The sequence below is a fragment of the Ranitomeya imitator genome, chromosome 3 (assembly GCF_032444005.1).
Source record: "Ranitomeya imitator isolate aRanImi1 chromosome 3, aRanImi1.pri, whole genome shotgun sequence".
Classification (NCBI taxonomy): Eukaryota; Metazoa; Chordata; class Amphibia; order Anura; family Dendrobatidae; genus Ranitomeya; species Ranitomeya imitator.
Genome location: NC_091284.1, coordinates 189,130,231 through 189,148,436, shown reverse-complemented (window position 1 = coordinate 189,148,436; position 18,206 = coordinate 189,130,231). Strand labels below are relative to the sequence as shown.

Below are 18,206 nucleotides of genomic sequence, written 5' to 3'. Positions count from 1 at the left end.
CCCGTACATCGACCTCATGGCGTCTCGCATGAACCGCAAGGTGGCCCAGTTTGTAGCCAGATCCCGGGATCCTCTGTCCATCGGCCACAACGCTCTCGTAGTTCTGTGGTCCCAATTTCAGTTCCCTTAGGCTACTTTCACACTAGCTTCGGCCCGTCGCAGTGCGTCGGGCCGACGTACCGACTCATCCTGTGACAACGCAGCACAATGGGGGCAGCGGATGCATTATTACAATATTGTGAGTTGCAGGGAGGAGGAGGCGGAGTTCCGGCCGCTCATGCGCAGTCGGAAATGGCGGACACAACGCACAAAAAAACGTTACAAGCAACGTTTTTTGGTGCTGACGGTCCACCACAACACGACGCAAAACAACGCATTGCGACGTGCGTCGTATGACGCTAGTGTGAAAGTAGCCTTACCTGTTCCCTCATCTTCCCTTGATTCTCAAGGGTCGTAAAAAAGATAAAGGCAGAAGGGATTCCGGTTATCCTGATAGCGCCGGACTGGCCGCAGCGCCCTTGGTATGCGGAACTCGTGAGCATGCTCTCGGATTCCCCCTGGAGACTCCCAGACCGCCCAGACCTTCTCTCACATGGTCCGTTCTTCCACCAGAGTTCTCAGTCGCTGAGTTTAACGGCATGGCCATTGAGGCCGCTGTCTTAAAGGAGTCTGGTTTTTCTCACCAGGTCATTCAGACCATGATCAGAGCTAGAAAACTAGCTTCGTTCCGCATTTACCACAGGTACTGGAAGGCCTTCTTCCGATGGTGCGAGACTAACCAAGTCTTCCCGATGTCTTTTTCCCTTCCGGTCTTTCTTGGATTCCTTCAGACAGGTCTCGAGTCAGGACTCTCTCTCAGTACTCTGAAGGGTCAGGTCTCCGCTCTGTCTATTCTTTTTCAGAAGGACCTGTCTTCCATCCCTCAGGTGAGAACCTTTCTCCAGGGAGTCGCCCACCTTACTCCTCCTTTCCAGGCCTCATTGAAACCCTGGGATCTCAACCTGGTGCTGGGTGTTCTACAGGCTGTGCCTTTCGAACCCCTTCAGGATATTCCTTTTTCTCTTCTCTCCTGGAAGGTGGCCTTTCTGATTGCTATCACATCAATCAGGAGAGTCTCCGAGTTGGCAGCCTTATCCTGCTGATCTCCGTTTCTCATCCTGCATCAGGACAAGGTATTCCTCAGGCCCGTTCCTTCCCAAGGTGGTGTCCGCTTTTCGCATCAATGAGGACATCATTCTTCTCTCATTCTGTCCTGCCCCAGTTCATCCCCTGGAAAAATCTCTTCACAAGCAGTACGTGGTCACAGCCATCCGGGTCTATCTTTCTAGAACGGCTTCCTTTCGGCAATCCGATTCTCTGTAATTCTCTACAATAATGGAAGCCTACCGCATTCATGAGCAACAGCCCCCTTCAAGGGTGCGGGCCCACTCTACCAGAGCTGTCGGAGCTTCTTGAGCTGTTCGCCACCCGGCTTCCGCCTTGCAGGTCTGCAAGGCCGCGACCTGGTCGTCCTTGCACACTTTTACGAGGTTCTATAGGGTTCGTACCCAGGCCTCCTCTGACGCAGGCCTTGGTAGGAAGGTACTGCAGGTGGCGGTTTTATACCGTGTTGGGGCTAAGCACCCTAGTTGAGTTGGTACTTATACGTTTCTGAGTTCGGTCGTTTCTCCTACTGCTTTTTACACCAACATATACTTGGTGCCTGTCGGTGGGTGTATACTGCCAGGGAGGAGCTACCCTTTTTCCTTTTCTGCATAGTGTCAGCCTCCTAGCAGCAGCTGCATACACCCACGGTTCTCTGTGTCCCCCAATGAAGGCTCCAAGAAAGAGATTTTACGGTAAGCACCAAAAATCCCTCTTTTATCAGTTTAGTTAAAAAAAAAGTATGGGGAAAAACTGCAGCATGACTCTAAAGTGTAATATTTTTTATTTATTTGAGAATTCACTGAAATGCAATTATTGCTGAAAAAATAGACTGAACAGTGTTATTGGCAATACCTTTTTTTTTCTTTAAAGGATAATCGAGTGCTACTGTGGGACACAAGGAATCCTAAACCTGCCAAGCGTATTAGTGAGTATCTTTATACATTGAAGCCTCGATATTCGTTTCTTAGGTCATGTCCTAGACCAGGTAATGCTACCCTAATAAGACGGGGTGTATAAATGTCACAGTGGGCATTGTTCCAGGGAAAGGGCATTGAGAGATTTTTTTTTTTTGCTCTTAACCCATATATAGTGAAGTTGTAACAAGCAAGTACTACAGCCTAATAGAGCTGTTAAAATAAAAGTGGGTAAGGTAACTTATAGAAACCAATGATCAAATGGAGGAGGCTATTAATAAATTTGTTTAGTAATTTGTGTTCCTTTCGGATCGAATTGGGTGTAAGCAGCCTGAAGAGTCGATGTACTACTATCCACTTTCCCCAGAGTAGAAGCTTGTACCTATGGATCGGGGGCAACAGTGGCCTGTGATGCTATTGTGTTTCCCCAGCTCCTCTGTGTGATGCTGACTAGTGATGAGCGAATATACTCGTTTCTCGAGATTTCCAGAGCATGCTCGGGGGTCCTCCGAGTATTTTTTAGTGTTCGGAGATTGTTTTCATTGCGGCAGCTGAATGATTTACAGCTACTAGCCAGGCTAAGTACATGTGGGGGTTGCCTGGTTGCTAGGAAATCCCCACATATACTTATGCTGGCTATCAGATGTAAATTATTCAGCTTCGGCGAAGAAAACTAAATCTGAGCACTAAAAAATACTTGGAGGACCCCCGAGCGTGCTCTGGAAATCTCGAGAAATGAGTATATTTGCTCATCACAAATGCTGACCAATCATACTGCTTCACAATAGCTCAGTACACCAGGCTCAGTGGGAGGCATGTATTGTCTGCTCTCATCACTGCAGAGTGATATCTTGCTGCATGCAGCACAGCAGACCTGAGTGTGAGTACGGTAACTTATGTCTTTTAGCTTTCGTCACCAGCTGTTAATGTGAGGGAAGGGGCAGTATTGCAGACATAATTATTTTATTTTATAGCACCAACATAGTCCGCAGCACTTTACAATTAAGAAGGAATATCACATAGTATGGAGTGACACAGAGCTCAGCAAATACAGGAGGAGCAAAGGCTCTGCTTACAATGTTTAAGAGTACGTGTCCACGTTCAGGATGGCCGGCGCTTTGGACGGAGCGGAAAACTCGCTCCGCCCCCTTCTGGAGACGCGATGATGCCGGATGTGCTCATTGCACACATCCGGAATCATCGCACCCCACACATAGGGCCCTGTGTTTTATTTTGCGGCAGCGCAGCATTGCCGCAAGGTAAACGGACATGCTGCGATCTAAAAAGACGCTCCGCATGTCCGGAATCGCAGGGCCGCCGGATGCGTGTTACCACGCATAGTGGAGACGGGATTTCATAAAATCCCTTCCACTATGCTGTAACATCTGGACGCTGCGGATTGAATGCTGCGGCTCCACGCAGCGTTCAATCGGGAGCTAGTCCGGATGTAAAACGGCCCATGGACACACACCCTAAGATGTTGACTCTCATTTCTAACGCTTTTAGTAGTTCTTCTCTCAAATTCAAATGAACTTTATTGGTAGTACCAAATACATATTCGCATTGCTAAAGTGAGTGTATTGCTGCCACATCTGCTGTACTGCCCCTTCCCCACACTGTCTGCTGGAGATGAAAGTTGTAAATGACACTCAGGTCTGCTGTGCTCCTGCATATGTAATCACTGTAGTGAAGAGAGCAGACCGTGCCTGTTCTAAAGGTACCTTCACACTAAACGACGCTGCAGCGATCCAGACAACGATCCCGATCACTGCAGCGTCGCTGTTTGGTCACTGGAGAGCTGTCACACAGACCGCTCTCCAGCGACCAACGATGCCGGTAACCAGGGTAAACATCGGGTTACTAAGCGCAGGGCCGCGCTTAGTAACCCAATGTTTACCCTGGTTACCATCCTAAAAGTAAAAAAAACAAACGCTTCATACTTGCCTTCCGCTGTCTGTCCCCGGAGCTGTGCTTCTCTGTACTGGCTGTGAGCACAGCGGCCGGAAAGCAGAGCGGTGACGTCACCGCTCTGCTTTCCGGCCGCTGTGCTCACAGTGAGTGCAGGAAAGCACAGCGCCGGAGGCCCTGAGCTTAGTAACCCGATGTTTACCCTGGTTACCAGCGAAGACATCGCTGAATCGGCGTCACACACGCCGATTCAGCGATGTCAGCCGGAGAGCCAGCGACCAAATAAAGTTCTGGCCTTCTAGCTCCGACCAACGACCTCACAGCAGGATTCTGATCGCTGCTGCGTGTCAAACTGAACGATATCACTAGCCAGGACGCTGCAACGTCACAGATCGCTAGCGATATCGTTTAGTGTGAAGGTACCTTAAGTTATGGTTGGGGAGTGTTCTGTGCATGTTGATGCCTGCTTATGATTAGCAGGGCAGAGAGAAGCGCTACTAGAAGTGTTTATAATGAGACTTCTATAGCTGAGAGCTGGAAGCAGTCATGTAATCACACTCAGGTCTGCTGTTTGTGTGAAGCGTTAATATACATATTTTGTACCACTACTTACTGTCTCATGTGCTGGTGCCTGACTTGGAGCAGTTGCAGCCACCTGGAGGTCCAGAACTGGTGGCCTAGGCAAGTCAGTGAATAGAAGAAAAAGTAGTTCCAGCTTCCATGTAAAAATGAAAAACTTATCCTTTATTACAAAAAAATGCTAAAAATAGCACGGCACTAGGGCTGAAACGTCTAATACATATTGATGAAAAGACTAGAGAAAAGAGGCAATGTGTTTACAGTGCAATTGTGGCCTTTGTCCCAACTGGCAGGAGTCAGGCGATGCTGCGAGGGCTGGAAGGAGGGGGTGTTCGGCGGTGCGACTCTGCGGGCGATGCTGTAAGTCCCAGGCTGGTAGTTTGATGGTGTGGGGGCTTCGACGACCTTTTGTGAAAGCCAGTAGCCCCAACACGTCAATGGTTTCAATGCGATAGACGCTGGGGAAAATGACCGGCAGAGGCGGCGCGTGCACAGATTGAGATCTCTGATCCTGATATCGAAATCTGCGCGTGCGCCACCTCCGCCGGTCATTTTCCTGGTGTCCGCCTCATTGAAACCATGGAAGTGCACGGGCTCCGGACTTTCACAATATGCTAGCCTGGGATGGGATGCACCGCATGACCCTGCTCCACCGCCGCCCCACCCGGTAAGCTGTATTCAGACTGTAAGATGGACGTCCATTTGCCGCATTCCATTTTTTCCCCAATTTTCCTCATGAAAATTTGGGGTGTGTCTTATGGTCCACTGCGTCTTATACTCCGAAAAATACTTTATATTGGTGACCTGATCGATGTACCGTATATACTCGAGTATAAGCCGATCCCCCTTATTAATGACTCGAGTATAAGCCTAGGGTGGAAAATGCAGCAACTACCGGTAAATTTCAAAAGTAAAAATAGATACCAATAAAAGTAAAATTAATTGAGACATCAGTAGGTTACGTGTTTTTGAATATCCATATTGAATGAGGAGCCCCCATAAAATGCTCCATAAAGTTTGATGGGCCCCATTAGATGCTCCATATTAAAATATGCCCCATATAATCCTGCATAAAGGGTAATAAGGGCCCTATAAGATGCTCCATAGAGATATTTGCCCCATATAATGCTGCACAATCGTTATGGCCCCATACAGATGCTCCATACAGACACTGCCCCTTACAGTGCTGCACAATCGTTATGGCCCCATAAGATGCTCCGTACAGCCACTTGCCCCATATAGTGCTGCACAAGTGTTATGGCCCCATAAGATGCTCCGTACAGCCACTTGCCCCATATAGTGCTGCACAAGTGTTATGGCCCCATAAGATGCTCCGTGTAGTCACTTGCCCCATATGCTTTTGCTGCGATAAAAAAAAAAATCACATACTCCTCTCTTTGCTCAGGACCCCCGGCACTTTCAATAGTTACCTGCTCCTCGTGCGGCTCCGTCTTCAGCACTGACGTTCAGCAGAGGGCGCGCACTGACTACGTCACCGCGCCCTCTGACCTGAGCGTCACAGCCAGAGGACGCTGAAGACGGAAACGCACTGGAACGAGGAGAGGTAAATATCGCGCAGCGCTGCGCTTCCCCTCCCCGTATACTTAGCTGCTCCAGGCGCTGTGTCCCTGCTTCTTCCACCACTGCATCTTCTTCCTGTACTGAGCGGTCACAGTTACCGCTCATTACAGTACTGAATATGCGGCTCCACCTCTATGGGAGGTGGAGCCGCATATTCATTACTGTAATGAGCGGTACCATGTGACCGCTCAGTACAGGAAGAATCTGAAGCGCTGGAAGAAGCAGGGACCGCGTCGGGAGTAGGTAAGTATAATTACACAGCCCCTCTCCCCCTCCCCTGCCGACCCCCGGGGTATGACTCGAGTATAAGCCGAGAGGGGGACTTTCAGCCCCAAAAAATGGGCTGAAAATTTTGGCTTATACGCGAGTATATACGGTACTTTATTACTGGCTTAGACATGTCCTTGGAATTAATATATAAGAATCAGTAGGAGCTGTGGTTGCATGCTGGAGCCATCTATAATATAACGCTGGGAGCGTCACTCTGTCCGAAGCCTTTATAGACTGCGCAAGCGCCAGCGCAGTCTGGATCCCACAGAGTGACGCAGCCCAGGAGATCGCGGTATGCGTAAGCACTGAACGCATCTCCAACGGAGAAGCAGGGACGTGCCAGGAGGGTGAGTATGCTATATTCACCTGTCCCGTTCCAGCGCTGCGTGCCGCTCCATTTTCCGGGTCCTCTGCCTGTGATGTTCAGTTCAGAGGGCGCGATGATGCGCTTAATGCGTGCCACCCTCTGACTGACCAGTCACAGCCAGAGGACCCGGAAGATGGAGCGGCACGCAGCGCTGGAACGGGACAGGTGATTATAGCAAGTGTCCGGGGCCTGAGCTAGCGGCGATACCGGCACCTGACCCCCACAGCGCGCCGGTGTCCCCGCCTGCTCAGGCCCCCCAGTACTCGGTGCCCAGCGACGATAGGTGAGTATGTAATTTTTTTTTATATATCGCAGCAGCATACGGGGCATATAATACTATGGAGCATCTTATGGGGGCCATCAACCATAATGGAGCAGCATACGGGGCATATACTATGGAGCATCTTATGGGGGCCATCAACCATAATGGAGCAGTATACGGGGCATATACTATGGAGCATCTTATGGGGGCCATCAACCATAATGGAGCAGCATACGGGGCATATTCTATGGAGCATCTTATGGGTGCCATCAACCATAATGGAGCAGTATACGGGGCATATACTATGGAGCATCTTATGGGGGCCATCAACCATAATGCAGCAGCATATGAGGCATATACCATGGAGCATCTTATGGGGGCCATCAACCTTTATGGAGCAGCGTATGGGGCATATGGATGGGAGCGCAGAATGGGAGCAGCACATGACAGGATGGGGGCGCAGGATGGGAGCAGCACATGACAGAACGGGGCGCAGGATGGGAGCAGCAAATGACAGGATTGGGGTGCAAGATGGTAGCAGCACATGACAAGATTATGGCGCAGGATGGAAGCAACACATACTAGGATGGAGACCATATACCAATATAAATGCTCGCCACCCGGGCATAGAACGGGTTCAATAGCTAGTTTATTATAATAGGGGTTCTCCAAGAAGTCAGCTAAGGAGAGCTATTATTTTTTTTCTCCTGCCTCAGCCCCACTCCGTGCCCTGTTGTCTGAGTGAGAAGATCAGTTATGCTCCTTCACTACGCTTCTCCTCAGCCTGACCGGAGCTTGTACTAGTGTCACTCAAAGACCTCTGTCTCAAGCAGCTCTTCTTCCCAATGCGTGCTTAAATTATGTGACGGCAGCCTTTTTTGGACATCTTCTCTGAAAGCCTTTTATTATCCCCAGTTTTTCACAGTTGAAATATGGTTCTGGGTCAGTTCACAAGGGGCGTACATGAGCTGTCGTAAAGTTAATCAGTTAATGTTTGGGTCATTTGCATGCGTCATGTTTGGTTAAATATAATTTTGATCAGTGTTTTTCTTCTCAGACGTCTGTGCCCCAAATGTTTCCCCTACTTATGTGACCTGGCATCCAAACAAAGATGACACTTTTGCATGTGGTATGTGGCTACTGCTTTTTTTTTTCTCCAGTTATTAGCTTGATCTTGCATGCGGTGCTTGAAATTATATTGGTTTTGTTACATTGAGAATATGGATGTGTCCAGCCAGTCTTAACGCTGTTGTCGTTGTCAGGTGATGAAATAGGAAACGTCTATGTTGTAAATCTGAACAATCCAGAATCGGCTCAGGCAGTCGCGGCACATTCCAGATCTGTAACAGGGCTGGCATATTCTAACCACAGGTAGGATAAAACATCGTATTAATAATGCACCTTAAGGGGGCTGTCTTAGCAGAATAAAAGCCTGCCCAGGGGAATTGAAGGGTTAAGTATATAATAAACTGATAAATGCTGTCCTAACGGCACCAACCTCAAATCCAGCATAGGCTGCAACATAGTCTACACCAGCACTGAAAGTAGACTCGTCACCCACCGCTGGACCGCTGTGGCATGTGTTTAGCTGCAGCGGTGACTTGAACAGTGCATCAATGTATATAAAAAATGTTAAAATATTTCATACAAATGCCTGGTTTAAAATTGTCATTTTAACACATTACATCTGATGGACCTGGTTGTCTGTGAAATACCTGGATTACTATGAGACAGCATTGTGACGACCCAGTATCACTTAGAATTTCCAGTATCTCCTATATAAGCCGGGCAGAGATGTAGAAAAGGTTGCTTTTCACCACTCCCGTAAGATTAAATTCAGCAGCTGTCTGCTCCCCTCATCCTGTGCAGCAATTGTGGCATGGGATTGTTTTAAATAAAATTAAAAAAAGTGTACCCCGATATCAATAATTTTTTTCTGAAAGTCACCTGGCATATAGTGAAAATGGTAGTTTACACTAATGGCCATGCAATTTTGCTTCAATATGTATAATATGTTAATGCATAAAAATTCATAAATTCATATTTGCTCCTTAGGGTGTATTCACATTGCATTCCTGCCCATCTTCACTGGTCCCGTTAGGGTTTGGATTTGTACTTCCAACAAAGCGGGATCGGGCGTATGCACCAACGGTGCTATAGACTATAATGGTGCCGACAGTCAGTGTGGCTCTGTTGCGCATAATTCGTCCCTGTGTCCACCTACAGTAGGTATACATGCCCAAAAATGATGTACAACAGAGCTCACGTTGACTCTGTCGGCACCATTACAGTCTGGCACCGTTGACACATGCTCAAATCCTGTTTTGCAGGAGGCTTTGCACGCAAGCCCTGAAGATGTGCCTGGACACTATGTGAAAGGAGCCTTATAGATTGACACACACAGAAATGTAGATTTCGCTTAAAAAAAAAAAATCTTCCTCTTGAATGTGAAGGCACAAATCCTCCCCGATTTAAATGGATAACCTGAGAAAAGTTCCTGTATTGCCCCTGTGATCAGTGGAGGCCATACAGGAGGAGTGATGGCAGTAAGGTGCTGCAATCTTCTTGTTGCTACTTGCAGCCTCTTCTCGCATACAAAACCGTTACACAGATGCACTCAGCCAGTGCATTCTTCACTCAAGTGCATCGCCCTTACGCTGGGACATGGTATACTATTCTAATTACAGCAGGCATGTAAAACCATGTCGTATTGTTACATACACCATTAACAGTGAAGGGGTTACAGGGATATGCCACTGCTTACAGGCTGTAACGTACAACACATATGAAATGTAAAAAGTAGTTATGGAAAGACTTCAATAAACCCCAATAATAAAGTTGGATGCTAATTATTTCCAAGCACAGGTATGGACACCGTCCCAATTATGTCTGTATTGTGTGTTTTAATAGAATCAGTTTAAGCAAATCTCTAAAACAAATGTAACATTTTCAGAGGTAATTTTGTGTTTTCCAGTTCTCCATTATTGGCTTCAGTCAGTGAGGATTGTGCCGTTGTGGTCCTGAACGCTGACTCTTCAGAAATGTAAGAACAAGTGTAACATGTTTTTATTGTCTGTGTACTATAGGTCCAATCATTAGGACAAAGAGCTCACTGTCTAGTTTACCAGACCCTCTGCTTATTTTATTTTAAGCTGCGCATGCGCAGTGGCATCTGTCACCAAGCAATGTTCCCAGTCTGTGCATGCGCCGCCCACGGTGTTTGAAGGACCAGTGCGGGAGCGTGCACAAGAAGAAGAAATCGTCGCCTCCGAACATAGCAACTCAAGGCACACAGGAGATTTGATATTAGCACTGATAAAATGTGGATATCAACCTCACTTTGTCACAAATGTATTACAATATATCATGAATATTAATTTTCTGGCTGCTTGGATAGGGTAAGGGACAAAGGTGTAGAAAAGCAGGTATGGTGAAGTAAAAACAACTTTTATTAATACACAGTACAAATACAAAAAGTACAAGTAGCCAATATAGTGGCCCACTTGTATGTAAGTCACAATAACCTGATAAAGAAAAAATCTAAAAACATGATTAAACCATTAGAGAGTATATTTGAGAGTAACAGGAACAGTGAATAGCATGATAAATAGTAAAACACATAATAGTCCATCATAACATATAATCCCGGTAGGAACTCCCATAAATCAATAGTACATACAAATGAAATGGCATATCAAATAAACATAAGTAGAGTAGATCTACCTAGGATATTGTGGAGCAGGTACCCCTACGCACGTTTCGGTGTATTAGCCTTCTTCCGGGGGAGTCTTTGGCTACTTGTACATTTTGTATTTTTACTGTGTATTAATAAAAGTTGTTTTTAATTCACCGTACATGGTTTTCTACACCTTTCTGTTTTGAGCTATAGTAAATGGGTGTTAACCAATTATTGTTCCTATATTTAAGTATCATACTATATTCCTTACCACTCTCACAGAAGTATTTATGATTATATTTTGATACTCATATTGCGTTGCCACTCATTGTTGGATAGGGTAAGATGGTGTATGTCCAGTGACATGTCATTTAAGCCCATAAGGCTGACAAGTACCACATGAAGCCCCCCACAGGCCGCCCCAAAGCATGAGAATCTCATTAACTCAAAACTGCAAGCACACATTATCAACAACCACAAGACAGTTTCATCAACCCAGGTATCATTTTAATCAGTATAACGGCGCCAACCTGACACTGTAGATTACTGAGCACAATCCTGCTGACAGGTTCCCTTGGAAGGGAACATGTTACCAGGTTTTCCCAATATAAACTAAAGCCACCACCTTTATCTGCTCCATTACCACAGTCCATCTATCTCTAAAGAGATGGTCCGAAGACAAAGTTTTCATTGGAAATAGTGATTTAGTGCCATAATGTAACCTATTTTCTAATATACTTGCATTAAAAATTCTCTACCGTTCCCTCACTACACCATTTAACTGCTATTCTGTTGTGTTTTCCCCTCTTCTTTTCTGATGAATCCTAGTGCATGCTGGGATATTCAAATGAAAGGTCATCAGGAAGCAGAGACTCCAGACACTGCCGCAGCCCCTATCCCCTCCCTGAAACGAAGCGTCATCAGTGATGCTTGTTTCAGAGGCTGGTCCCTGCTCTGTCTCTGTGTGCACAATCATAGCGCGCTCTGTCATCGGCTCAGATCAGCAGTAAGGAGCCGACAGGAGAGCATGTTGTCAGAATACCCCTCATGCAGTGTCATCACTTGCGGGGGAGACGCTGGTATCTGGACGGGTATTCTGTCACCGCCCTGTTACCAACTTAATAATGCTGATCAAAGGCGACAGAGTGTGCGGTCATTGTGCACAGCGCAGGGACTATCTCTGCCCCCGAAACGAGCGTCACTAATGATAATTTCTTTCAGGAAGGGGCAGGAGCTATAGCTGTGACCACAGCCTCTGACACGAGGACGTTTCATTTGAGTATCCCAGGATGCACTCAGATTGTCAGAGTCCTCAGAAAGGAAATACTGCAAAAGTAGAAAAGCAGTTAGATGGTGTAGATAGGGAAGGTTTGGGATTTTTTTATGCAAGTATATTAGAAAATTATTTAGATTACTAGATGGTGGCCCGATTCTAACGCATCGGGTATTCTAGAATATGCATGTCCACATAGTATATTGCACAGCCCACGTAGTATATTGCCCAGCCACGTAGTATAGTGCACAGAGCCACGTAGTATACAGACTTAAAATAAAACATAAACATATACTCCCCTTTCGAAGGCCCGTTGAAGTCATTATCAAAATCATTATATACTCACCTTCCGCCTCCTTTCCCGCTCCTCACGACGCTCCGGTGACCGCTCCATGCAAGCGGCAGCTTCCGGTCCCAGGGTTAGTATGAGCACAGGACCTGTGATGACGTCACGGTCACATGACCGTGACGTCATGGCAGGTCCTTCTCGCATACCATCCTTAGCACCGGAACCTGCCGCTTGCGTGGAGCCGTCACCGGAGCGTCGCAAGGAGCGGGAAAGGCAGCGGAAGGTGAGTATATAATGATTTTTTATTTTTTTTTAACATTAGATCTTTTTACTATTGATGCTGCATAGGCAGCATCAATAGTAAAAATTTGGTTACAGAGGGTTAATAGCAGCGTTAATGGAGTGCGTTACACTGCGGCATAACGCGGTCCGTTAGCGCTGCCATTAACCCTGTGTGAGCGGTGGCAGGAGGGGATTACGGCGCAGGCGCTGGGCACTGACTGCAGGGGAGTAGGGGAGGGACTAATCGGACTGTGTCTGTCACTGATTGGTCGCGGCAGCCATGACAGGCAGCTGGCGAGACCAATCAGCGACGCGGGATTTTCAGGACGGAAGTTGCCGACAGACGGAAGTACCCCTTAGACAATTATTATATATATACTAGTAGATGGTGGCCCGATTCTAACGCATCGGGTATTCTAGAATATGCATGTCCAGATAGTATATTGCACAGCCCTCGTAGTATATTGCACAGCCCACGTAGTATATTGCCCAGCCACGTAGTACATTGCCCAACCACGTAGTATATTGCCCAGCCACGTAGTATATTGCCCAGTCACGTAGTATATTGCCCAGCCACGTAGTATATTGCCCAGTGACGACATATATTGCCCAGCCACGTAGTATATTGCCCAGTGACGACATATATTGCCCAGTCACGTAATATATTGCCCAGTCACGTAGTATATTGCCCAGTCACGTAGTATATTGCCCAGTCACGTAGTATATTGCCCAGTCACGTAGTATATTGCCCAGCCACGACGTATATTGCCCAGCCACGACGTATATTGCCCAGCCACGACGTATATTGCCCAGCCACGACGTATATTGCCCAGCCACGACGTATATTGCCCAGCCACGACGTATATTGCCCAGCCACGACGTATATTGCCCAGCCACGACGTATATTGCCCAGCCACGACGTATATTGCCCAGCCACGACGTATATTGCCCAGCCACGACGTATATTGCCCAGCCACGACGTATATTGCCCAGCCACGACGTATATTGCCCAGCCACGACGTATATTGCCCAGCCACGACGTATATTGCCCAGCCACGACGTATATTGCCCAGCCACGACGTATATTGCCCAGCCACGACGTATATTGCCCAGCCACGACGTATATTGCCCAGCCACGACGTATATTGCCCAGCCACGACGTATATTGCCCAGCCACGACGTATATTGCCCAGCCACGACGTATATTGCCCAGCCACGACGTATATTGCCCAGCCACGACGTATATTGCCCAGCCACGACGTATATTGCCCAGCCACGACGTATATTGCCCAGCCACGACGTATATTGCCCAGCCACGACGTATATTGCCCAGCCACGACGTATATTGCCCAGCCACGACGTATATTGCCCAGCCACGACGTATATTGCCCAGCCACGACGTATATTGCCCAGCCACGACGTATATTGCCCAGCCACGACGTATATTGCCCAGCCACGACGTATATTGCCCAGCCACGACGTATATTGCCCAGCCACGACGTATATTGCCCAGCCACGACGTATATTGCCCAGCCACGACGTATATTGCCCAGCCACGACGTATATTGCCCAGCCACGACGTATATTGCCCAGCCACGACGTATATTGCCCAGCCACGACGTATATTGCCCAGCCACGACGTATATTGCCCAGCCACGTAGTATATTGCCCAGTCACGTAGTATATTGCCCAGTCACGTAGTATACAGCACAGAGCCACGTAGTATATTGGCCAGTTACGTAGTATACAGCACAGAGAAGTAGTATACAGCACAGAGCCACGTAGTATATTGGCCAGCCAAGTAGTATATTGCCTAGCCACGTAGTATATTGCCTAGCCAGATTTGTCACAGGTTAAAAAATAAACATATACTCACCTTTCCGAGGGCCCCTTGTAGTCCATGGCAGCTTCCGGTCCCAGGGTTGGTATGAGTGCAGGACCTGTGATGACGTCGCGGTCACATGACCGTGACATTATGGCAGGTCCTTCTCGCGCAGGGCCTGTGATGACGTCGCGGTCACATGACCGTGACGTCATGGCAGGTCCTTCTCCCATACCATCTTTGCCACCGGAACCTGCAACGGAAGATGGCGGCCGACGCGAGCAACTACGGAGGGTGAGTATGTGAGCAGGTTTTTTGTTTTTTTTTAAATTATTTTTAACATTACATTTTTTACTATTGATGCCGCATAGGCAGCGTCAATAGTAAAAAGTTGGGGACACACAGGGTTAATAGCGGCGGTAACGGAGCGCGTTACCCGCAGCATAACGCGGTCCGTTACCACCGGCATTAACCCTGTGTTAGCAGTGACCGGAGGGGAGTATGCAGGCGACAGGCACTGACTGCGGGGAGTAAGGAGCGGCCATTTTCTTCCGGACTGTGCCCGTCGCTGATTGGTCGCGGCAGCCATGACAGGCAGCTAGCGAGACCAATCAGCGAATGAATAACTGTGACAGACAGAAGGACAGACAGACGGAAGTGACCCTTAGACAATTATATAGTAGATATAGATGAAACTAAATCGGAATTTAGAATGAAAATGACTTTGCCTTTTTAGACCACCCCTTTATGCCCCAAACTCCCCCTGCATGTGCGAAAAAGACCTATATTTTGGGCATTAGGCAATGTCTGGAGTGTTTTTTCTCTTTTCTCACCCCTCCTCAATCCTTACAGCTGGCATCCTCTGGATTTTATTGATGTGGATGATAAATCCTATGTCAGCTGCATATCACCCCAAATCTTATATCTGTGCAGCTGATACACTCCCCTTCTAAGGGCAGAACAAAGTCCTGTACTTCTCAATATTTAATTTTTTTTTTTTTCGATTTGATTTCCCTTGTAACTGAGGTTGCTATACAAGCCCCAATAGGCAAAGTCATCCTCCTGCCTGTACCATAGAGCTGATCTTGATCTGATTGCTGATTCCAGAGTAGGAAGCATTTTTAGCGCCTTCTTCAGGAACTCAGAGATGGTAATAAACCATCCATGCATTCTCAATGGAGATTCTGGTATTGTCTAACTGCTGGTACCCCACTCCTTCAGCTGCACGATATGCAGCTACATACTCTGCAAAGACTTTTTAACACTTAATCAGACTATCCAGAAGTTTTAAATGTGTGGCCGGTCTGCAAGTAATCAAACACCAGCCACATAATCTAGCCTGGTTCATTTATCCTGGTAAGCCATTGATCTGACAGTAGTATTATTTTCACTTATGTCTCATGTAAGAGTCCTGGCTTAGATATAGAATTGCCCTTATTTGTGATCTTGATTACCTTAAAATGTTATGTTTGTGCTTTTTTGCAGTTTCAAGGATCATTCCCACAAAGATTTTGTCACTGGAGTGGCTTGGTCTCCTACTGATCTGTCAAGCTTTACCACTGTTGGCTGGGACCACAAAGTTCTTCATCATAGCCTCCCAAAGGAAGACAAATCAGAGCCACCTCCGGAAACACAAGATTAAAGGAGAAGTTTAAGATGTGATACAGTAAATGCTCTTTAATGTATATGAAAACTGTGCAGTAATATTTTACTACTTTAGTAGTCTATCCGTCCTGATGTGCACTACTTAGGTCCTCATGGTAACACTTAGTTTTTTTGGGTCACTGGATATTTTCATGATCCAAATTCCCATCTAAATCCTCAGTGTTCCTGTCCTTGCTGACTTGATTGGTGGCTCGTGAGTGTTTAGATCTTTCCAAAGCAGCTTTTACAACACTGCACCAGCTGAATACAAGTGTTATCCCCGGGTTCTAAGATCTGAACACCTGCAGTCTTCTGATCAGCAAAGTCGGGTACTGAATGGTACTAATTTATATGTACACTAAAGTGCATTTGATTTAGTTTTTACTGTAGACCATTACACAATTTCTAATTTTAGCTGTGATGACAACGCTCCCAGACATTTCTGAAGTATCAGAAGCTGGGTGTAGGTTCAGCAGCCGCCGTTTGTGCCACATTGGCAGATTGTGGTTCTCAAAGCAAGTTTGAAGTTACTTGTAAACGACTGAAGGTCTGGGAACACAAGTTGTTTAGTAAGCTACAGTTTTTGGGTTGACATCTTAAAAGCAACTTTTGTATTTCTTTGTGTATTTTAGTTGGTGTTTTCTATTATAATGCTAAATGTGGTAAATATTAAAAGAAACTATCAGATTGCATTTTGTGTATTTTTTTGAAAAATTGTCAAAACTGTGGAAAGTGGGGACTTTCACTATTCCTTAGATTGTCTACTTCACAAGATCTACTAGGATTCCAAGAATTGTAGTGGATCTTGAAATGATTAATTGTGCCCTGAATCTTTGTTCTTTTATCTTCTTTTCTGCATATTGGGGAGAAAATAAAAGTAATGGTTTGGTTAGCCTAAAGGAGTGCGACTAATGTGATAAAAGTGGCCCCTCACTTGTTTCAAACTGCAACTCGTCTTAGTCGCGTGTTAGGAGACGTTGCAGCCTGAAGAGAAGCTGCTAGAGATATCTCAACTGGCAGAGGAGCAAACATACCTCACTCAGCGGTGGAGCAGGGCTGTGACAGGAGGAAAAAAAGTCTGTCTGGTCATTAGGGGATGCAGGATGTACAGAGCGTCTTCTCCCTGCAGTCCCCGGATCCAAAATGGCCGCGGGGCTGCATCCGGGTCCTGCAGGGAGTACTTCCGGGTCGCCTGCAGGTGCTGGTAAGCCTGCGGCGATGTCAGTGAGATCGCCGATCTTACAGAGTGCTGTGCAAACTGTAAGATCGGCGATCTGTGATGTCCCCCCCTGGGACAAAGTAAAAAAGTAAAAAAAAAAATTTCCACATGTGTAAAAAAAAAAAAAAAAAATTACTAAATAAATAAACAAAAATATTATTCCCATAAATACATTTCTTTATCTAAAAAAAAAAAACAATAAATGTACACATATTTAGTATCGCCGCGTCCGTAACGACCCGACCTATAAAACTGTCCCACTAGTTAACCCCTTCAGTGAACACCGTAAGAAAAAAAAGAGCCAAAAAACAACGCTTTATTATCATACCGCCGAACAAAAAGTGGAATAACACATGATCAAAAAGACGCAAAAAACGAGCCGCCACAAAGCATAATAAGCAAAAAAAATAAAAAAGTTATAGTCCTGAGAATAAAGGGATGCCAAAATAATTATTTCTCCTTCGCCTCATTGGGGGACACAGGACCATGGGTTATGCTGCTGTCACTAGGAGGCTGACACTAAGCTGAGACAAAAAATAGGTTAGCTCCTCCCCTGAAGTATACACCCTCATGCTGGCTTCCAGAGACCCAGTTCAAGCTTAGTGTCCGTAGGAGGCACACTGTTTTTTTTTTTTTTTTTTTTTTGTTTTTTTAATTCTACCCGGACAAAGGGGGCGACGGACTCTTTCATGGTCCGATCTCCCCGGAACCAACAACAGACGAGCACGGGAGTTTTACCTCTCCGTATCCTCTCCTGCGACGTGGGAGCCACTGCCTGAGCTGACCCTTTTTTGGGCGACGGTCCCTTTCTCGGGCGCCGATCTCCCCACGTAGTACAGACGAACACTGGTGTTTTATCCTCCAGTATCCTCTTCTGCAGCCAGGCCTTTTTATTGCCGGACATCTGCCCTGTCCACCAGGTTTCACCCTCGGCTGTACAGAGGCACTAGTACCCGTGGCGTCCGTGCAGCCCA

At 46.6% G+C, this 18,206-nt stretch overlaps 1 protein-coding gene across 1 annotated transcript in view; it reads left to right on the top strand.

Moving 5' to 3' along the window:
• Positions 1 to 16,705, top strand: part of WDR77 (WD repeat domain 77) — a 41,578-nt gene extending 24,873 nt beyond the window's left edge. Inside the window, exons 6-10 of the mRNA XM_069761720.1 lie at positions 2,017 to 2,071; positions 8,085 to 8,156; positions 8,290 to 8,398; positions 10,002 to 10,070; positions 15,855 to 16,705. Coding sequence (XP_069617821.1) covers positions 2,017 to 2,071; positions 8,085 to 8,156; positions 8,290 to 8,398; positions 10,002 to 10,070; positions 15,855 to 16,011 — 462 coding nt within the window. The 3' untranslated portion in view covers positions 16,012 to 16,705. The remainder of the gene's footprint in view (positions 1 to 2,016; positions 2,072 to 8,084; positions 8,157 to 8,289; positions 8,399 to 10,001; positions 10,071 to 15,854) is intronic.
• The last annotated feature ends 1,501 nt before the right edge of the window (positions 16,706 to 18,206 follow it).